General features: G+C 42.5%; 1 protein-coding gene across 1 annotated transcript; it reads right to left on the bottom strand.

The window, feature by feature from the left end:
- Positions 1-1532: 1532 nt before the first annotated feature.
- On the bottom strand, positions 1533-21647 carry LOC118853650 (zinc finger protein OZF-like). The gene is made up of 6 exons (XM_036763837.1): positions 21550-21647; positions 19363-19518; positions 13991-14083; positions 9268-9394; positions 7731-7826; positions 1533-2777 (listed from the first exon to the last, which is right to left on the bottom strand). Exons 2-6 carry the CDS (start codon positions 19393-19395, stop codon positions 1612-1614), a joined length of 1515 nt encoding a protein of 504 aa, XP_036619732.1. The 5' UTR covers positions 19396-19518; positions 21550-21647; the 3' UTR covers positions 1533-1611.
- Between the last annotated feature and the right edge of the window lie 1670 nt (positions 21648-23317).

Genomic DNA, 23317 nt, shown 5'->3' with positions numbered 1-23317 from the left:
TGAGAACATCCAGATGGATTCTCTCACACAATTTTGCAGTTTATAGGCCTATTGCCTTCTTTTCTGGTTTTTCAACCTGGAGGGTCGGCATGAATTATTTTCCTTATCTCACCTTTCTGTTATAGTCAGACACAAAATATAACCTTCACCCATGACTTCCATGTTCTAGAGAAAGGCATGTCCCCTTTGAGCACATTTATAAGGTTTCTTTTCAATTTTAAATTCTCTGATGAGGGGATAAGAGGTGATCTCTGGCTGAAAGTCTTCCCACATTGATTCCATAGATGGCTTGTACTCAGAGTGAATTTTCTGCTAAGAAGCTCTGTACTCCATTACAATGTCTTTCCTCATTCAGGTCAGATATAAGACTCCTATTATCTCCCATGAATTCTCTGATGGTAAAAAAAGGACTGATTTTAGCCTGAAGGGTCTGCCACAATGATTCCATTCTTTCCTTTTATTTTTAGTTTACAACACTCAGTTTCACAAGTTCTTGAGTTCCATATTTTCACCCCCTCCTTCTCTTCCCCCATACCCTCCATGACCACATGACATCCACTAGAGGTTCTACACATACCTTCACTTTAAAGAACCATAAGAAAGACACAAAACCAAAAAAAATAAAAAAGAGAGCAAATAGTTCACCTCAATGTGCATTCAGACTCCATAATTCTTTCTCTGGATTTGGATAGCTTTTTTCATCATGAGTCTTTTTGGAGCTGTCTTAGAACCTTGGATTGCTGAGAAGAGCCAAGTCTATCAAAGTTACTCATCACAGAGATCATGTGTCTGTAATCATGTATAATGTTTTCTTGGTTCTGCTCCCCTCGCTCAGCATCAGATCATGTAAGTCTTTCCAGGTTATTATGAAGTCCATCTGGTCCTCATTTCTTACAGTACAAGAGTAGATTACATTTTACATTCTACAAGAAGTACATTACATTCACATACCACAACTTGTTTAGCCACTCCTCAATTGATGGGGATCCCCTTCATTTCCAATTCTTTGCCACCACAAAAAGAGCTGCTATAAATATTTTTGTATATATGGGTCCATTTCCCACTTTTATGGTCTCTTTGAGATACAGCCCTGAGATATGGTATTGCTGGGTCAAAGGATATTCACAGCTTTATAGCTCTTTGGGCATAGTTCCAAATTACCCTCCAGAATGGTCGGATCAGTTCAGAACTCCACCAACAATGCAACAGTGTTCCAACTTTCCCACATCTTCCACAGCATTTATCATTTCCATGTTTTGTCATGTTAGCCAATCTGACAGGAGAGGCATGGTACCTCAGAGTTATTTTGATTTGCATTTCTTTAATCAACAGTGATGTAGAACATTTTTTCATATAACTATAGATAGCTTTAATTTCTTCCTCTGAAAACTGCCTATTCATATCCTCTGACCATTTATCAACTGGGGAATGACTAGTATTCTTATAAATTTGACTTAGTTCCCTGTATATTTTAGAGATTAGGCCTTTGTCAGAGACACTGGCTGTAACAATTTTTTCCCAATTTTCTGTTTCCCTCCTAATCCTGGTTCCATTGGCTTTATTTGTACAAAAACTTCAATTTAATGTAATCAAAATTAAATGATTACATTCTTAAGGTTTCTCTCCAGTGTGGATTCTCTGATGTTTGGTAAGACTGCCCCTCTGTGTAAAAGCCTTTCCACACTCGGAACATTCATAAGGTCTTTCTCCAGTGTGGATTCTTTCATGACTCACAAGACTGCGCTTCCATATAAAAATCTTTCCACATTCATTACATTCATAAAGTTTCTCTCCAGTATGGATCCTCTGATGTTCACCAATAGCCCTCCTACATCTGAAAGTTTTTCCACATTGATTACATGTATAAGGTGTCTCTCCAGTGTGTATTCTCTGATGGTCAACAAGACTGTCTTTCTGCATATAAGCCTTTCCACATTGATTACAGTTATAAGGTTTCTCTCCAGTGTGGATTCTCTGATGTGCAATAAGAGATCTCTTCTCTCTAAAAGCCTTTTCACATTGATTACATTCATACGGTTTCTCTCCAGTGTGCATCCTCTGATGATGAATAAGATGAGCGATCTGTGTAAAAGCCTTTCCACATTGATGACATTCATAAGGTTTCTCTCCAGTGTGGATCCTCTGATGTTCAATAAGAGGAGTCCTCCGTATAAAAGCCTTTCCACATTGATGACATTCAAAAGGTTTCTCTCCAGTGTGGATTTTCTGATGTGCAATAAGAAATCTCTTTTCTCTAAAAGTCTTTCCACATTGATTACATTCATAAGGTTTCTCTCCAGTGCGGATTCTCTGATGTGAAATAAGAGATCTCTTCTCACTAAACATTTTTCCACATTGATTACATTCATAAGGTTTCTCTCCAGTGTGGATTCTCTCATGTTTTACAAGATTGTCCTTCCATGTAAAAGTCTTTCCACACTGATTGCATTTATAAGGTTTCTCTCCTGTGTGGATCCTCTGATGTTGACGAAGACCATCCTTCCATTTATAAGTCTTTCCACATTGATAACATTTGTAAGGTTTCTCTTCTGTGTGGCTTCTCTGATGTGCAGTAAGATACCTCCTCTTTGTAAAACCCTTTCCACACTGTTTACAGTCATAATATTTCTCTGCAGTGTGGATACTCTCAGGTGTTGTGCATACTTCTTTCCAACTGAAGTCACAGGGACTATCATTCATGAATCTTTGCTTGTGAGTTTCTTCCACAGAAAGGCTTAGCTTTTCAGTAATTTCCTTCTTTTCAAGACTGCTCTCTCCTTATGAAAAAAAAAGCCAATAATAAAACAAATATAGACACTACAGACACAGACACAGACACATTTATATACCCTTTGCTCCACAGGCAGAACAAAAATTCAGTTACTTTCTATTTCCCCAGGCAAAAAGAAATATCTTAAAAGGGCAGAAAAAAAAATAATTTTAAAATGGCCTTAGCTCACATTCCAAGGATGATTTAATTTCCCAAAAGCTTCATGCATGAATTTATAATGGATCTTTGCAACAAACCTGTGATACAGGTAGGGCAACCAATTCTCTTCACACTGGCAACTCAGACCAAGAGCTCTAAATGAAGAGTAACTTGACCCAAATCCCAAAAGCTAGGACTACAATCCAAACCTTGTGAATGGGCCTGCTCTGTCCAGAATACTAGACAAATTAATCTCCACTTTCAATCTTTTCTTCATAACTAAAATACCATTTGCTGCACATATACTAAATACTCAAATTATTTCATGATCCAGCCTATCTGTAAGCATAATGTAATTTCCCTGGGGATCACTTTCAATCTTAGATTCTCTGTTGCATTATCTCAGGTTATATGCAGAATACCTGCACTTTTTTTTTGTATTTACCTGAGGCATAAGGGATTTTGTTCAGATCCATTAATTTTTTGAGACAGTCATTGCTTATTTCTTTTAAAAATTTATCTCTGCTCACTAAAATAAAATTAAGTCTTATATAAAACCCACTTTAAAAAAATGCATGGATTGCCCAAGTCTAAAAATTTGTGTCTGATATAAGAATTTGAATTTATCATCCTTTTGTACAGAAGTGGCCAGCATGCCTCATTATTGGTCCTCTTGCACCGCTGCCCTTTCAAGGTTCACAAACTCTGTGAAGAATTGAGAAAACAGTCCAAGGGATATGAGCTAAAAATTTGTCAGTGGCACCTTAAGAGGTAAATGATACATGTGCATGTTTCAGTCTTAACAGCTGTCTTTTTGCAGTGATTCAATCATGCAGTGATTCCGTATCGTGATCAGGAATATACAGCTTTTGGGGATCTTGCAGTGAGTACCTCAAACTCTGACTTCTTCTATGTGCAACATATTCTTTCAGTTTCTCAACTTGACATCAAATTGTTTTAAAACTTCCAGGAACGCTGGATGTTAATGTGCAAATGGTCACAGGAATGCAAAGATCCTTGGTGGTTGTCTATCACTGCACTGGAGTCACACTCTCATTCTTGGTTTACCTTGTAATCACATCTTATTAAACCTGAAATCACCTGAGCAAGACCTTACTTGGGTTTACATTCTTGCAGCAGTGAGAGCAGGCTACTGGAAAGCCATCATCACCAGGCTTGCACAGTACAGTCCATCATGAAACCGTCATAGACCACCACAACCTTGCTTGAAAAACAGACCTTAAAATGCCACTCATTGAAATGCTGTGGTTGTTTTCTAATTTGAACTTCTCCTTTGTTCATGTTACTCTTCTTCCATTTGGCAGCTTCTCAGAGGAATTACTTGGCAACATGGGTCAGTCATTCAGTAGAGTTTCAGTGAATGTGTGGCCAGTTTGCCAGTGGTAAAAATAACAAAGTCATGCCTGAAGAAATTCTATCCTTCCAAAGGTTGTTTTGTATATAAACACTAACTTAATAAAAACAACAAAACAATATTTGCAATTGACCTTCAAGCACATTTGTCATTTAATGCATTGCCAAGAGCCAATAGAAAAAGAAAATTTTAAAACAGTAATTAGCAATTCATTGTGACTGGTTAAAAAAAAAATGAATTTCCATTGCCCGGAAAGAGCTTGTCAAATTCGCCTTCCATTTCCCACCTCATCCATGAGTGAACATTTTCAACATATTCTGTTTAAAAAATGAGAATACAACTGTTGGTACAGTGGACAGAATGCTTGGCCATGAAACAGGAAGAGGTGATTTTCAATCCCACCTCAGAAACTTGCTAGTCTTGTGACACTAGGAAAATCACAAGACCTCTGTTTGCCTCATTTTTTAAAAAAAAATCTGTAAAATGGGCATAATTATAGAATCTAATTCCTAGGGTTCTTATGAGGATAAAATGAGACAATATTTGTAGACTTCATGACAAATAGTAGCTACTGTATAAATGCTACCTATTACTTTCATTTGATTTTGACTGTTTCCTCTCCAATTCTACTCTCCTTAAATGTGCATTATCCTCATTCCTTTTATTCCCTTATTAAACTAAATATATTTCCATTCCAAAAGACTCTGTTTTTCCTGTAGGTTTGTAAACTAGATTCTGAGTTCTGTGACAGCAGAAACTGTCTTTTCCCTTCCTTTGTACCCTCTTGAATTAGCACAGTGCCTAAAACAGAAGGCACTTAATCAATGTTTACTGATTCCCTGATTGGGTCCAGGGCTGATAGCAGATCCCAGCCTCTACCTCTACTCCCTGCATTCAGGTTTCTTCCCTGGTTGTTGAATGCATGTTCAGGCCTCAGATCTTTTTCTGTCCCTTTCTTAAACTCAATCACCTCTAAGTAGTTACCTTGGTCAGGTTCTAACCCTGATGGAACTGGACATGAACCAGTACTGAAGATTACAGAGACTTCTTTCTAAGTTCTTGTAGGGTCTGCTGCTATAGGACACCTGTGGGTCTTTAACTCTTGGGTCCCTAAAGCTCTGTGGTAGAACCTACAGGGACCTGGCCAATGATTCTCCAAGACTGGGGGCAGAGATTAGCCATAGAGATTTAGAAAGGGACTTGTCCTGATGATTTATGCAAAGTTTAGCTTTGGATGACTCCTGAGTAAGGCAGCAGCCATCTTTATTCCTCATGTGCAGCTAAATGTACAGAGAGAAAATCATAAAATCAGGCTGCCAGATTCACTACCAATTTAGGCTACATAATCTCAGTTGGGCCCTCACTGGGGCAAGGCAATTCTTTGCCATCTCCCTGACTCCCCGTGCCACTCACCACAGTAGCTCTTGCAAATCTTTTCATTCATCCCCAACCTTCCATTATGGCTTGTTTCTACCCCCCTCCCAACCACTGAAAAAAAACTAGACATGTATCAAGGACTTTCTTATCCTCATCTCACATTAATTGGATGTCGTCTTCTCCTTTTAGACTCCCTATATCACATGGAAAGATTATTCTTCTGCTTGCTAAAGAAAATCCTGCCACATTTGCAAATAATCCCATCTCCCTCCATACATTCCTCCTCTAGGATCTCCTTTTTTCACTAATTTTCACACTATTCCATTGTAGTACCAATTTAGATTTGAAGATCTTTCCCCCCCCACCATTAATAGGCCATGTGACCTGCTTACAGCACAAGAAGCCTAAGTCACATGTGGTGGGAGGAGCTTCTTGACAGGAAAAGGAAGTTATGTCACAGGAAATGGGGAGGGGGAGGCAATTATGGCTCCTAATGGCCACCATCGATAGAGCTGTTCTGAGTTTGCTTTGGGGAATATCCCAGCAAGAGGTCACAGAGGTTTTGGGATGGTGAGGCTCCATGTTATGATATCGTGTTTTAAGTTCCTTGCTGTTATGATAAAGTGGGCTAACTGGCTGTGGGAGCTGAACATTTGTTTATGGGATATGGTTCTCTGGTGTCTGAATAAATGTTATACTTCTACCTTCTTTATGGAGAGTCTCTCATATTTCCGATACAGAACCACATAGGCATATTCACAATTATCATCGATGTTGTGTTCATTGCCTTATTGATGCACCCACATTAGTGACCTTTTTCCTATTACCACAAATAAAATGATTTCTCTCTAATCTTTAAAATACTCTCACTTGATCCATGCAACCCATGAGAAGGTGTCCAATATCCTTCCTCCATCATATGGCTAAATAGCTAGAGACGGCCATTTCCATTTGGTGTCTCCAACTCCTTTCCCTGGCTTTCTTTGAAACTTTTTCTTTTTTTCCTTTTTTTTTTTTGGTACCCTACTACGTGGCCCAAGACATGGCCACCATTAGATACAAATAGGTATAGCTGTGTAAAATTTTTCTAGACATATTTCCATTTATCAGCATTTTCCCTCTATGTCGATAGCATCTTTCTTCGTTTTTCTTTATGAGTCAAAAAAAAAAAAAAAGAAACTTTCTGCATGCTACCTCCCAATTTTGTTGTTCAAGTGAAACACATCTTTCAAAAATTACCAACAATCTCAACATTGCTAAAATTCAATGGCCATTTCTTAATCCTAAGCTTGATTTCTCTGCAGGCTTTGACACTGCCAATCTCCCCCTTTTCTTGATACTCCCCTCTCTAACTTTTAATGACATTACTCTCTCCTGGTTCTACTTCTATCATTTCCAAAAAGAAACACATTCCCTTTCCTCCAAGCCTTCCATCTTCTCCCATTCCTAATGCTATACAAGGCATCTTCCCAATAGTCCAGGTCCAGAAATGAAATGTCATTCACTCCTCATCAACTCACATATTCACACTCCTGAACCCCATGTTTGATCTGTTCCAAAGTCCTGTTGATTTCACCTTTGTGACATCATTCCATATACCCCTTTATATCTCAATGTTGTCACTTTCTCGTTTCAGGCCCCTGACACCCCATAACTGAGACAGTGTCAATCTGGAACAGAGTAGACAGTTAGAAGATTGTTGACCTGGAGAAAGTCTAGGAAAGAGCTCATATAAGATACCTCAATTCCCTTTTATAGTTCAGGAGAATTCCATGCCCCCAAATTCCAAACCATGACTTTTTTTTTGGATCATAAATTGATCCCTGGAAGGAAGGTACAAGGCCATGGAGTCCAAACCCCTCTTATTATTGATGGAGAAACTGAGAATCATTGGTTCAGTGACTGATCTATGAAGCCACTGCTGAGAAGTATCTGAAAAAGAATCCCAAAGCAGGTCTTTCTGCCCCCAAATCTAGCACTTGCTTTACCGCAAAACACAGCAGCCTCTTATAATCCCAGCTCTCATATATCCGCTTTCCCCTCACTCACCTGGCCAGCAGCTCCTCAGGCCTTTGTGCTCCAGCATCCACGGGGCTTCCCTTTGCTCAAAATAAGAGATCATGTCTTCTCTGGAAACTGGAAGCCCTGGGCATGGGGAGTCAGATAGGGATGAGCATGGAGAGAAACTTGTCATTCAGTTCTCTTTAGGGAAAGGTGTTCAAACCCAGAGCTGCTCCATTTTGAGATTCACACTATTATGTTCACATGCATAAGCCTGTATTCACCCATTAGTGCTTATGATGCAAGTAACCCAGAACAAGATGTGCCACATTATCCTGTTGTACAATCTATTCTGAGAAAGAAGCAAATCTCTGCTCCTCCATCCTGTCAAGTCTCATTCTCATGGAAAGTCCTAACTCCAAAGTGGACTAAAAAGGCTTATTATGCAAGACCAGACTAGAGTCCCAGAAGAGGGACTCAGATGGGCCAGCTTTTGCCCCTTCCCCCTCCCCTGTTCCTCACTCCCTGAAACCCACAAAAAACCTTGTGTACTGTTCACTTGGGGACTCTGTGTCTCTTCAGGTGAGTCTTCTGCTGGCAAACTCAATAAACTATAGTTTATTGAGCAAGGACCGCAGCGTGGTTCCTAGGGCTCTTGGAGGACAGTCTGATAGCATTTCTTTCCTGAGCTTTGGAGGGAGGTGGAGAAGATCATGGAACCCAGCTGAAATCAGAAAATTTGGTCTTGGTGCACCTTCTTCATAGAAAGTTGGATTTGTTGCACACTTTCCATTCTCTAGAAATTAGAGGCAGCTGACAGTGCTGCGGAGAGTGCTGTGGGCCTAGCGTGAGGCATGCCAGAGTCTGAATCCAGCTTCAGACAGTTACTAGTTGTGTGTCCCTGGACACTTAAGTCACTTAAACTCCACGTACCTCAGTTTCCCCAACTATCAAATGGAGAAAATAAAATCACCTTACTTGGAAGGTTATTGTGAGGATAAAGTGACATAATATTGTAAAGAAAGCCCCTGGCCCAACACCTGGTAAATAGTAAGTGAAAACAAATGTTTCATACTTTCCCTTCCTTTCCCACCATCTCTGCTAGAATTTGAGGGCAACAGGAACAAAGATTAAAGAGAAACTTGCTATATGAGGGACAAGTAAAGTTGGGAGCTGCAAACTGATGCTTGTTAAAAAGAATATTCCAGATCCCAGACCCATCCCAGAGAGGACAGGTTTGTAAGGAAAAGCCACCTGAGCAGTTTTCAGAGACTTGGCAAACAGAATTCATGGCCAGGAGGGGGTTAGGCCAAATGACCCCTTACATTAATTCCAGGTCTGAGATTCTTCCACACTAATTTGAAGCTGCCTAGAAGAGGTAAGAGACAGCTTAAGGAGTAACAAGGAAACCCTCAGGTTCCTGTCACACAATGCACAGACTTTCTATAGGAAACTCCAGGCAGCAGGACAGGAGACCAACACTTTTCTCTCTCTAAAACTGATCAATGCTCTAAACCCTGCATACCAGGGCATGAAGATATTCCTTTGATTGCAGACTCAGCATTACCAGAGGAGGTGTCCTTACCCAGGGAGAGCAGGTTTTGGGCATTCTCCAGCATGACCCTCTTGTACAACTCCTTCTGAGCATGGTCCAAGAGGCCCCACTCCTCCTGGGTGAAGTCGACAGCCACATCCTCGAATGTCACCAACCCCTAATCATTAAAAATCATGGAATGTAGAGCTGAAGGACACTTCAGATTTTAATAGTTCAACTCTCATTAATTTACAGAACAAAACTGAAGCATAGAGAAGGGATTTGCCCAAAGGTCATGCCCTTTATGAGAATTAGTCAGTTCCTAAAACCCGAGTCGTTAAGAGCCCAATTGAATTTTGAGAAAAGCTTTTAATATGATCACTATGAGTAAAGTTGAGAAATATTTTCTTTTGCAATGTGCCTCCTGTAGAATTGGTGACAAAGTTTGTGTTCTCTCTATGAGGTAGGTGGATCTTTGGGGGAGCATGAGAGTGATGAGAAATATCTTCTTTAATGGAACTGATATAAGTGATATATTCTTTTTTTAAATATTATTTTTAAATCTCTTATGTCTATACGCATGGTAAATTCTAGACTTTATTCCCTTTCATACTGAATGTAGTTATAGGAAGATTTAATTAAGCCCAAAGCACAGAGAGACCAAAGCAGGGAAATAATGGAACAGAGGAAGGGGAAGCCACAAAACAAATTTATATATTATATACATATACATGTCTATATACACACATGCACATGAATGTATGACAAAATATAACAAATGGATCTTCTACGTACAAAATGCCTTGCATGTTCTCTCTTCCATGAGAATGTGAGCTCCTTAGAATTAGGAACTGGGTTTTACCTTTTTTAAAAAAAATTATTTAAAATTCAGGGAACACAACAAGCATTTCCATAAGAGTACAATAAAATAGATGCCTGCTCATGAAACTGCAAATCTCCCATGAAACGTATAATAGTTACCATGGAAATTTTTCTTCCCAACCCTAGAGATGGCTGCCATGTGTGTATAAATATATATGTATATGTATACATATGTGTGTATGTGCATGTCTGTATGTATAGGTATACATACATATATATGTAAAATTATTCCATACACACCACTGCTTGTCAGTTCTTTCTCTGCATGCAGATAGCATCACTCTTTTTATTTCCTTTATTTTTAATTTGTGTTTTTAGAATAGTCAAAATGACTCATCTGCTCAAACTCTTCTGAACACAATATTGCTGTTCTTGGTTCTGCTCACTTTACTCTTAGTCACTTTGTGCAAGTCTTTCCAGGCCTTTCTAAGATCACTGAGCTCATCATTTCTTATAGCCCAGTAGCACTCTATCAAAACCACACAGAACAATCCATTCAGCCTTTCCTCAAATGATGGGAAGCCCTGCAATTTCCAGTTCTTTGTCACCACAAAGTAAGTTACTGTCAACATCTCAATCACATTCAATGTCATAGTTACTATTTGTGAATTTCTTTCCATCTTATTTTTACTTCTGATTTTTTCTGCCCTCTCTTTTAACCCTATTGCTTTTACTTTGTATTATCCCCCCACCCTCCTACCCCCCACCCCTCCAAAAGTCCCCCATTTCTATCCCAATTTTCATCCACAAGGCCTCCAAAAGTCCCCCCATCCTCTCCCGACCCTCCCAAATCCCAGCCCATATAGCCCTCTGAAAAGTGCTTCCCTAACCCTGTTCCCCAATTTTCTCACCTATCTACATGTTCAGAAGACTTCTACACCCCTTCACATATACAAGGTGTTTCTTTTTCAACCCAGATGACAGTAAAATTCCAACATTAAGAGCCCTCCACCCCTACTTTCTTCCTCTCTATGAGTTCTTTTCACACTCCCTTTCAATTTTTCCTACCAGGCTTCATTTTTTTTCATCACCCCATCATACACAACTCAGTCACCACCTTTCTTTCAAACTACCTCAGTAATAATGACAGTTATAAGAATACTGACAAATGGCTTGATCTTAATGGTGGCATAATAATTAGACTTCAATGTTTTCCTTATATTTCTTCCAGATTTTTTATGTCAAATTCTCCAATGAGTTTTGCTTTTTTTCTGTTCCAAACCTAAAAGTCTTTCAATTTATCAAACAGTCATTTTTTCCCATTCAGGATTATACTGTACTTTGCTGGATAAGTTATTCTCGAGTGCAACCGTAGCTCTTTCGTTCTTTAAAATATAATGTCCTAAAGCCTTCAGACTTTGAGACTGGAATCTGCTAGTTCTTGGGAAATCCTAACTAGATTCTCACAGGACTGAAATGATTTCTTCTCTTGTTGCTTCCAATATTTTCTCCTTACCCTGGGAGTTTTAAAACTTGGCTATGACATTCATAGAAGTTTTCCTCTTGGCATCTCTTTCAGGTGGTGAACGGTATATTTTTTTTTATTTCTACTTTACCCTCTTGTTCTAGAACTTTAGGGCACTTTTCCTGAATAATTTCTAATTAATAAGTGTTATGTTCCAAAGAAAATTCTGTGAAAATCTGTGTGAAGCTGGAAAAAACCTTTCATGTGATCACTTAAAAAGAGAACAAAGTTAAAGAAAAGATCTAGTTTGTTTCCTGAATGGCTGATGTAAAGTCTTATCTGGAAGAGGATTCTAAAGAGCTATTCTTTGGAATTGGGAGTTGTAAGAGGTGGTCCCCAGTCACGTGAAGGAGCATTATCTATTGTTACATGGAGGGCTTGCAGTTACTCCGGAGATGATGTGTCATAGCCAATACAGCTCACGCCTTTCCTTTCTGAGTGCTTTCATTTGTCTGTGACATACATTCCTTAATTATAAAATTAATTGCCTAGAAATAAAAGTATGATGGAGAAGGGCAAGCTAGGTGGGATAGTGGCTAGAGCATTGGGCTTGGTATCAGGAAGATACCCTCTTCATATGTTCAAATCTGGCCTCAGACATTTACTAGCTGACACTTACCTAGGGCACATCACTTAACCCTGCTTGCCTCGGTTTCCTCACTTGCAAAATAAACTGTAGGAGGAAATGGCAAACCACTCTAGTATCTTTGACAAGAAAAGTCCCAAATGGTTCATATAGTTCTTGAACATGAGAGAACAAGAATGATGGAGGGGGGGGGGGTTCCTATATTGGTTGAAAAAAGTAAAAGAGCAGTATTCAATTAAGTTGGGTTTTGTTTGAGCTATTTCATCAGAAAAAAAATGTTGCCAGTTTCTTTATGAGAAATAAATGACTTAAACACACATCGAGAATTGTAGAAACTTAGTAGAACAAGAGTCAAGAGGATGAGTTAAGAGGCCTACTGATGGACCATATAAACAAGAGGCTGGCCAGGTCTGAGAATATGAAAGAAATGATTCATTGAGGATCCCTACTCAAAATAGCATTAGTCAGTTCATTATGACTTTATAAGGGGCAATGATTGTTGTAATGCTTTTAATATATTCATCTAGTCAATCGCCAAGTACTAGGTCTAAGAACAAGCAATGTATTAATCCATACTTTGCATAAGTCACAGAGGAATATGGATTCTAATAGAAGGACCCCATAATAGGCCTCGAACTTTAATGCAATGTTCATCACTTGTTTTCCAGGTGTGGAGCTCACTTGCACAACCACAGAAATGCTGACAAAGATATCTCCATCCTCTTCTGCTCAAATTCCAAAATAAGCACAGGTAGTGACATGGCAGGGAAAATCCTCCCCTCCCTGCCCGCCACATATTCTTGCAGTGTATGTATAGATTGTACCATCTCCTCCTGCCTAACCTAGGGAGGAGCCCATCTATTTTGTGACCACCTGGTCAGTGGAGATATTCCTGCTTCACCCAACTCGTGACCCTGCTGACATATCATTTTTACTTCTTTTAGCTTAAGAGTCATATGTCAACCAATGGGATTCTGTATTTTGTATTGTTGCTTTAGAATGTCCAGGGAACAAATCTGGCATCAAACCCTATAAAAACCAGTTGCTAGAAGAAGGGTGAATCTCAGATTCTGGGGAAGATATGAGGTCCATTTATTATAGGGGACCATAAGCCCTTTGAAAAAGGGTCATTGGATTAGAACTCTGCTCCAGTCTCTTTTTTTGTGGGTTGGACAATTTTAATCCCCACAATCAGGTATTCCTTGATACTTGGAAGGGGTGTAACAGTAGGCAATAAGAACAATGTAGATGATTAACTGTCACTGTTACAAGGGGTCATCTCTATTTCCAACCTGCTACATGCACAGCATAGGTGTGGCCAATGTACTTGGAATCTGATGGCCTTCCATTTCATTTTCTTCTATTCCCATCATGGGCATAGTATTCCCATTATTAGAGATTCTGATATTTGGGATCGATTCTCCTTCCTGGGCATAAAACTGCCCTTTCACTTTTCATCATTGTGAGTTCTTCTTTAAAACATCTGATTTCGGATCTCTTTGGAATCCACATTTCACCTTTCACCTCCTTTAGTCTCTTGTCAGACTTCTGAACTATGGAAAAATTTATGGCTCTTTTCTACTTTTTGAGATTCCCAAGAATTTCTAAATCTCCCTTTTCTCTGGGCTCTCTGGAGTGGCTGTTCTTCACTGCATAGTAGTCTTATTGTGAGGGAGGAACTCCTTTATTGATGGATAACTGCTCTCTAACTGATTCCCTAACTCACACCCCACAAAACCTCTTCCAAATCTCCTTCCATCTCCAGCACCTCCCAAGTCGCCCCTTCACCAGCACCAGGTGGGCCTGTGAAATGCAAACCTGGGGTTAAGGAGGAAGCTTACCTCAGCCATCTCCTCATGTCTCACCTGGCTCTGCTGCTGGGGACTTTTTTGAGCGACTTCTCCCTGTAGTCTTCCTAGGTTAGTTGTTGGTACCTAGAGGTTAAGGGAAACGAAAACCTGGAATCTGCCCTGGCAAGCCTTTCCAAAGACAACAACAATAAAAAGCACAAACGAGAACACAAATAAACAAAAGAGAAGGACAGCCAAGAAAAAGAGAAGTAAAAAAAAAACATCAAAAGAAACCCTGCCTCTTTAAGGGAGCAAATATACTGAATATAAAGACAGGAGGTCCACAGACAACCCAAGGATCATAGGTCTCCCAGAAAACATTGATGTGGATACAAAAGTGCCCTAAGGGTTGAGTTGTCCTTTCCCTGGTTTATCCTCTAACCTGAAGATGCCCAAAGTTTCTTGATACAAAGGTGCCCTAAGGGTTGAGCTGCTCTTTCTCTGGCACCCTAAAGTCTCCTCCCCTTTGATAATCATTTAATATCAATTTAGTAACTTCAACAAGGGCCAGAGCCTGAACTAATAATTAACCAGAGGAAGAGCCTGAGCTGATTAACCAGAAGAAGAGTCTAAACCTAACAACCTCTTTGTTCTCTGAGTAAACTCGAAGAATACCTCTTCCTATGTCAATGGAGCCAGAAGGGGGCTGACTTAAGAGCATTCTTTCCTCTGGTCATTAAGGATGAGACCCTAAACCCGAGACACTATCTTGAACAATGTGACTTTTTCTTTTATGGGCATATATTATGTTATGACTTGTTAATGGTAAATACAGAAATGCTGGGTTGCAGTTTTGAGTGACCCTTTGTCTACGCTCTTATCTTACTGTATTTACAACCTATTCAGTTTAGAAAATCCTTTTTTTTTTGTATCATAGTTAAACATACATAGAGATCATAGATTTGAGTAACAAAGACATGCTGAGTTGTGACTGTTCTAAAATGCATTTAAACCTTCTCATTCTTCTGTTCAGAGTCAGATTTTGTCTGGCTCCATACATGTATGTATTTGCTAGCTTTAAGGGAATAAATGAATAAGTAATATAAAATATTTATCACCTAGCTTGTTTGCCTCCTTTAACCAAACTTTCAGGTCAACACCTTATACCACCAAATACCACCAAACTTCCCCTTATCCTGGACCATGGAATTCCGTGTCTCCCCCCGCGCTCCCCCCATCATAAAAATTCCCTTTGTCTCCCTTATCCTGTCCTTATAAAAACAAGCCTCTGTCCCTCTGTAAATGGCTAGTCCTGGCTAGTCCTTCTTCCAGGACTAGCCCACTGATTGTGAGTCAATAGAGCTTCCAATGGCTACAGAGAAGGTCTAAGTTAATTCTTCACATTTGAACCAGCTCTCCCAACTCTGACCTCATCAACATGACTGCATAAAACAAACAAACAAACAAACAAAAAAACAAGACAACCATTAAAGAAATGTTCAAAGGGAATTGGCCAGAAGTTCTTAACACAGAATATGACATTCCAATTCAAAGAATTCACAGATCACCTGCAGAAAAAAAAAATCAATGGCCACATTCTGGGAAGATGGCAGTATAGGTCAGGAATTTCCAGGCTCTCTGGATTTCCTCCACAAAGACAGAAAATCACCATAAAATGAGTGTAGAGAAGCAAAAAGAAAGAGGGAAAGCAGCTGGAGGACAACTGGAAAGGACCTCACAGAAGACTCCAGGGGCTGAGGTTTGGTCTGAGGGAAGTGTAGACACCTCCGGGCCAACTCCACTGCAGCAACAAACAGAAGTCTCAGAGCGCAGCAGAGTAGGCCTCCAGACATTTCCCCTCCACTCTCCCTTCACCCGCAGCCTCAAGAACTTTCACCTCCAGAAATTCTACCTCACAAACTTTCATCTAAGGAAGAGCAGATGCTGAGTGAGGGAAGACAGACAGACCCCCCTAATGTCTCCAAAAGTCAAGCCTGGCAGTGCTGCCTGCACATGATCCTGTGCTGTGGCTGTGGGTGAGGAGAAAGGAACATGCTTCCAGTGAGTGTGGTACTACAGGCAGCAAGAACATTTTCAGGACAGTGTGACTTGGGCTTAGGGAGGAAGAGAGGAATCCTGGAGGCTGAGCCCCCAGAGAGAATTCAGAAAACAAGAGTAAGGGAGGACCTGAGGCCCAGGGCAACATTACCTACCAAACTTGGATTAAAACTTGATTATACTAATATCAAGCTGCTAAAAATAAAATACGACCAATTAAACATAAAAATGAGGAAGCAAAGGAAAAAGAACCTGACCACTGATAACTCCTGGGGTATAAAAGAAGATCTATCTGAGTCATATTCAGAAGAAGATAGGTTAAAACAAGCCACTCCTATCCTAAAGAGTAATGTCAACTGGGCACAAGCTCAAAAAGAAGTCTTGGAAGAACTTACAAAGGAGTTAAAAAATCAAGTAAGAGAGAATGAGGAAAAATTAGAAAAAAATAAATGAAACTCAAGAAAATCATAATAAGCAATTCTAAGTCAAAGAGAATGAGGAAAATTAGAAAAAAAATTCAAGAAAATTATAAAAAGAACTTCAAAATCAAAAAAGAGAGAATGAGGAAAAATTAGGGGAAAAAAAAGCAATTCAAGAAAATTATGAAAAAAAATAACCAATTAGAAAGAGGGATAGAAAATCTTAAAGAAAATAACTCCCTGAAAACTAGTATTTGGCAAGTAGGATTGAATGACGTGTTAAGACACCAAGATATAATAAAACTAGAAAAAAATAAAAGAGATCTGAAACATCTCACTAGAAACACAACTGATCTGGAGAACAGATCAAGGAGAGACAATATCTGAACTTTCAGACTACTTCAAAGTTGCGGTCAAAAAAAGAATCTTATTATACTATTTTAAAAGAAATTTTTTTTGTTTTTGTTTTTTGGAGGGGAGAAGGGAAGGCAATTGGGATTAAGTGACTTGCCCAAGGTCATACAGCTAGTAAGTGTGTCAGGTTTCTGAGGGCGGATTTTAATTCAGGTCCTCCTGACTCCAGGGCCGGTGCTCTACTCACTGCACCACCTAGCTGCCCCCAAAAGAAATTATTAAGGAAAATCGCCGTGCAGTTCTAGAACAAGGTCAAGGAGAGATAGAAAGAATCCACTGATCAGCCCCCAAAAAAAATCCTGGGAAGAAAACTTACAGGAATGTTATACCTATCCTTCGAAATTCCCAGGTTAAAGAGAAAAGATAATTAGGGAAAAAGGAAAAGAATTTCTATGTTCTAAAGTGATGGTAGCAGCTCTTTGTGGTGGCAAAGAACTAGAAATTGCGTGGAAATTCCATGTATAGAATAATTTTATGTACACAAATATACCTCTTTGTGTCTAATGGCAGTTACCTCTAGGGCAGGGGCTTGGGATGTTGGAAGGAAAAAGAAACACACATGATGATTTTGTCGTATGTTGGAAAGGAACAGCCAGTTGTGCATAGTAAATCTGCCATTTCAGGTGCAGTCATCTTTTTATTGTACTATGCTTTGGAAATGCTTGTTTTCTTCCATAAATTAAAATTTAATGATGACTAAAAAAACAAAAACAAACCCAAGACTGGTGGTAGTTACATTTACCAACTCAACTCAGACACAAAAAGTCCTCCAAGCCACCAGGAGAAAGACTTTCACACACAAAGGGAAGGACTTTGGAATCATGCAAGACTAATGCCAACCCACTAGACAGAAGGAGGGAATGGAAGAATGTGTTCCAGAGAAGCACTTCTGAAAGAGCAGGTTGGGACCCTACATGGGGTCACCTAGCTAAATATGAGGGTTGAAAAAAATTGGACAACAGTTAAAGGTTTCTGAACCCCCAAAAGCAAAAATTAATTCAAAATCAAATAGGGAAAGAATCCAAGGAGGTGCTGCTAGTGCTTGCCCATGTTGCATGGCGCATCTTCACTGTGGCCTTGGTTCTGAACACACACATTGTACTTTGCACTGCCATACTGTCACCATATGCAAAGTCAACAATCACTGCCAGAAACACCTCAGCTCATGTATTACACTACTGGATGTTAGGAAATCAAAAGGTCAATTCATTCTGAAAAAGGTTGAAGATGGTCTATGTGCTGTAATATCCAAAGTTCTGCCAAGATTTAATTCTTTATATAAAAGTAAACAAGCACATTCATCTCCTTAGTATGCAAATGGGCTTTCATCTTTGGTAAATGGTAAATTTGTATGTATAACAAAGAATTCTTTTAAAATAAAATTTTTTATGATTTATTATCAGTAGATGCTTTGATTTATATGCCTATTATATAGACCCTGCGTCTTGTACAAATTTCTCAGTTGCAAAGGGGTCAAGAGTGGAAAAACTTTGAGAAGCCCTGTTCCAGAGCACTTCGGAGCCCAGGAAACAGCCCAGGGTGACCCATCCTGCAGATGGGAGCTTAACAACATGGGACAAAAAGTGGATATTTCATAATGAAGAGGAGCTGGAAACATTTCTAGAAAGAAAACCAGAAAGGAAGAGATTATTTGCTTTTGAAACACCCACACTAAAGAAAGGCAGGAGCAGTGAATAATTGTGGACAACAGACAGACAGACAGAAGACATTTCTTTCTGAAAGTCCACAGGCAGACAGGGATGAAGGAGGAACTCTGGTGGAGGTAAGAGTGCACAGGATGACAGCAGAGATTATGGACTGAGTCTTCTGACATCCTGCCTGCAGGAGGTCCTTTGGTAGCTCTACATGACAACAAGGGAAAATTCAGGAAAGGGAGGAGAAGAAGACAACAGGGGAAGAAGACAGTGATATGACAAAGGCTCCTTGAGGACTAGAAATTGTCACTTCAATCCCATACACATTTATTGAGCACCCATCATGTGCCAGGCACAATGCTCAGCACTGGGGATAGAAAAAGAGACAAAAGGCAGTCCCTGCTGTCAAGGAGGTCAGCATCTAATGGGGGAGACATCAAGCAAACCAACATATACAAAGCAAGCCAAGTCCAGGACAAATAGGCCATAATTAGAGGAGGGAAGGAGTAAGAATTCACAGGGGCTAGGGAATACTTCCTGCAACCCTTCAGTTGTTGGTTAGGACTAAAAAGAAGACAGTGAGTGTAGAAGTCTGAGCTGGGGAGGGAGAGTATTCCAGGAGTGGGAACAGCCACTGGAAATGTGTAGAGCTGAGAGAAGCCAGGAGGCCAGGTCCAGTGGGTCAAGGATATATGTTGGGGAGTAAGCTGTCAGAAGCCTGGAAAGGCTGGAGTGGGGGGTAGGTTATAAAGGGCTTTGAATGTCTCTTTCTGTAAAGAAATGCTCCACGAGGACCACATTGCCAGCTTCACAGACCATTCTCTATGTCTACGGCAATGGCCTCATTGGCTGATGTCTGTGCACAGACTGCACTCACCTGGAGAGGGGGGCTGCTGCTCCCAGGGGCCATTCCCTCTGGCTCCAGGCTCCCTGCTGGGGCCAGGTCTTGGTTCTCTGCAGACTAAGCTGGGCAGGAAGAAGGATCCCAGAGGGGGAGAGGTCTTGCTCTTCTCCTCCTAGGCAGCAGGCAAGTCTACAGGGATTTACAAGAGTGAGGCTCCACAGGAGTCACAAAGGCCCAGGCCCTGCCCTCAGGAGAAAGACTCCACCCTACAGAGGGAGGGAGGAAGCAGGGGGGGTCAGGCTTGGAAATGAAGATGGTCTCAACAGGAAGACTACTTCCCTCCCTCTCTTACTTATTTTCTTCTACCCCCTCCCCTCCCTATTCTCTCACAAGAGACCCAAGAGGCAGAGGGGGCTTGGGATCCCAGATGGGATGAGACCATTCACTGCCTCAATGGCTCCTGAGCTCTCCCTCTACATGGTCCCCTACCCTCCCTGCATCCCCTCTTCCTGACTCACAGACACATTATCCAGACTACAGACTGACTCCTGGACATAGGAGGGAAGCTAGGGAAGGTTGAGGAGGGGGCGGGCTCTTGAATGGAACCACCAGAGAATGATGGGGGAAGCCTGAGGCTGGGAGACAAAATCTAGTTTGGGATTCAGCGCCTCGCCCGGCCCCCTCTCCCCTCCCCCACCCCCTGCCCCGTCGGCAGGAGGCCTGGGGGAGGGGAGCAGGGGTGGGGTCTGGGAGGCAAGACAAATCTAACGTGGAGAGAGGTCAGACCCACTGGAGTGACAGAAGGGGTCCAGATGGACACTAAGCCTGGAAAAGACCTTGCCAGCCTCTTCTCCCTAAACCCTGACCTCAATTTCATGGAATGCCTTCTCCAGTGCTAGGATCCCCTCCTTTGCCTTAAACTCCACCAAGGCCTCCAAACTCTACCCAGAGCTCAAACTCCACCTGGGCCACCACCCACCAGGCTGCACATCTCTGACAGCTCCTCCTCTCCAATGTCTCCACCCCCTCCCCTCCTCCCTTTCTTCTCCTCCTGAGCAGAAAGACTGCCAGGATAAAACTAGCACCAGACTGCCTGAAAGTGATACTCCTCCCTACAGAGGGAGGGAGGAAGCAGGGAGGGTCAGGCTTGGAAATGAAGATGCCCCTGATGGGGTGCTTGGCTGCTTGTGCTTGGACCTCAATTCCAAGATCACATTTCTCCCCAGCCTCAAAACACCATCCCTGACAGATTTCTCCTCAGCCCTAGAACACTGTGCCCAGCAATTACTCATGAGTGGGTCCCAGTAAACAAACTATCTTTCCCCACCACAAGAACAAGCTGGCCTCTGAAGGAACTGGAACTGTCTTGTAACCACAGAATTATCGGCTACTGATTCAATCCAGAGGCCAAGCTATAGACGGCAGCTCACCGCACTGTCTTGCTACAGACGGAAGAGAATGAAAGTACAGCCTGAAAAGCCCCTTCCCCCGTTTCCAGTGGGGAATGAGGCCAGTGCCCAGGCTGTAGGTCGTCACAGCGCATCTGCCCGATGATCCTCGGCTTCTCCTGGAGAAGCTTTAGCATCATTCCGGTTAAGTGGCAGGTTCCCTCAGGGGCTCTGCCACTATATCTGAGTAACAATAAACCTTCACCACCTTGACCTGAAGATTGCTTAAGTCTGGGAATTCATCGCAGATCCCCCTCAGTGGGTTCCCCCAAGCTTCCCCTCGCCCCGGAGGCGGGTTCTCGCTCCAGTCCCTCGGAAGGCTCGCAGCGACGCCAGGTCGAGCCTGCACAGAATCCCCTCCGGACCGGGGCCGCCCCAAACTCCTGCCGGTCACTGTTCCTCTTCCAGGACACTGGTCAGGCGAGCGGACCCCAGGAGCGACGCGGGATTCCGGGCGGGAAGGACTGGCCGTTGTGCCGGTACCCCGCCCCCGACCCTTCCCCGGGACAAGATCGGTCTGCAGGACCCAGAGAACGCGCGCCTCGGGGCCTTGTGCCGGCCCCGGGACAGTCCGTGGGCCCAGGGGTGGCGTCCCGGGCCGGAGCTCGGCACCAGAGCCCCCCCCCCCCCGCACCCCCCTTCCCGGACAGCCGGAGCTCCCGAGCCGGAGGGACCGTGACGGAAGTTCTGAGCCTCCTTCCGGGCCCAGACCTGCGGGAACGACGCGGCGCCCCCAGCCCAAGTGACTGCGGGAAAGGGGACGCAGACGTACCCGACCTTCGTCAGGGTGCCCTCCGTTCGGGCCCCGAGCTCCGGGAGCTCCTCCGCAGCCTCCTACTTTTGCATCTGCCCCGCCCCTTCCTGGGTACCAGGAAGCTAGCCGACTCCTACAGGATGTCCCATCCCCCTCCCATCCGGCAAAGCCTGCCCATTGGTCCCCTAAACCTCCACTTCCTGCGAGTTTATGCCAGATGCATTTCCGGACTCCATTTCCCAGGAGGCCTTGCGCATACTGGACTCGATTGCTCATTGCTAAGTTTCTCAGACATACGCAGCCGGACTCGGTTTCCCAGAATCCCGCTCTCCCTAGTCTCTCCCCTGCGAGGGGCGGGACTTCCTATCGGCCTCGGCCGCTGAGAAGTGGCAGATTCCGCTGGGGGAAGATCTGGGTGCGTGTTCCTTTTTTCTAGAAATGACCTCTCCAGATTAAGGCAAAGCTGGGCGGTTCAGGTGCAAATGGCTTTGGAGTGGTCCCATTTCACCCTGACTATCTGGGGAGTCATTCAGATCCTTCTCTACAGCAGTCACACCACCAGGAGAGCATGAGGGTCCAGGATCTAGCCCAGAAGTTGGGGTCTTTAGGCCTTGTCCCCGGGTGCCCTGGGAGGCTGCAGCAGCCTGGATGCAGACTCTGGCTGGGATGACCAAAGTTTCTTTGATCTGCTTTTCTAAGGAAAGCAACTTGGAGGGGTTTACAATGTCACTTTAATTAAGCAGACATATATCATTCACTTAGTTCAGGGGGAAAAGCAGGAAGCCTGAACTTCAGAGCAAATAGAAACAAAAATTACAAAGGAGAAAATATAAACAGAGCAACCTACAGGCTTCTGTCTGACCAAAGCAATACATACATAGTTACCAGAGATAGAAGCACCAACATCTGGGTTTTCAAAGTCCGGGGCTCCAATAGTTACCCAGAATCTTGTCACCAACACTTCCAATGAGTGTGTCCCCAAAAGTAAAATGCCAACCTCCGAACATATATACTCTGATTAGGGGCCTGAGGGCTGCATCCTAAATCAGTGAAAGGGTGTGGGCCTATGGCTTTCTTGGAACTTAAGCAGGTAATTGCAGACTCTTGTTTGAAACAAAGGCAAGACTCAGAACCACTTGATTACCTCAGTGCTATGAAGCATTCCAGAACAAAAGACCACAAAAATTACCACTTTACTTGCTTGATTCAAACAAAGGCAAGACTCATTAAAGGCACTTGATTGCCTTAACATTCCAAAAGAGGAAACAGTAAAAAAAAGTCCCACCCTGCTTACCATTACAGTGGTGGGCATTGAAGGAAAAGCAAAGGCTTGTTTGAGACACATCCCTTACCCTGCCAACAGGGGATCTGTCGTTGAACCATTCCTTCCTCTTCTTCTCTTCCTGTCCTGCTCCTCTATTGGGAAGGGATCTGATGAGGTAACAGGGCAGTCAACTCTCCTTAGTCAAGATTCCCCTCTCCCTTGTAACCCTGCTCACCAAGCCCTCCCATAGTCCCTCAGAGGCATGGGAAGAGGTTGGGCCTGTGTTTGGGACCAGGGGATTCCTGGGCTGCTCCTCATGTTACCCCAACTGTTGTCTGCTTGTGAGATCCTAGGGTGTGCCCTCACTTCTGCCAATACCCAACCACACCTGGTGCCTAGGAGGGATTGCAGTCCCTGATTGAGAAGTTCCTAAAGTATAGGCTTCTTGTTCCTCACCGGTCCCCCCTGATATCCCTATTCTTCCTTTAAGAAAGCCAAATGGGGAGTTTCACATATCTCAGG

This window comes from Trichosurus vulpecula, chromosome 1 (genome assembly GCF_011100635.1).
Source record: "Trichosurus vulpecula isolate mTriVul1 chromosome 1, mTriVul1.pri, whole genome shotgun sequence".
Taxonomy (NCBI): domain Eukaryota; kingdom Metazoa; phylum Chordata; class Mammalia; order Diprotodontia; family Phalangeridae; genus Trichosurus; species Trichosurus vulpecula.
The sequence above is the reverse complement of the archived record's forward strand: the minus strand, read 5'-3'. Positions and strand labels throughout refer to the sequence as shown.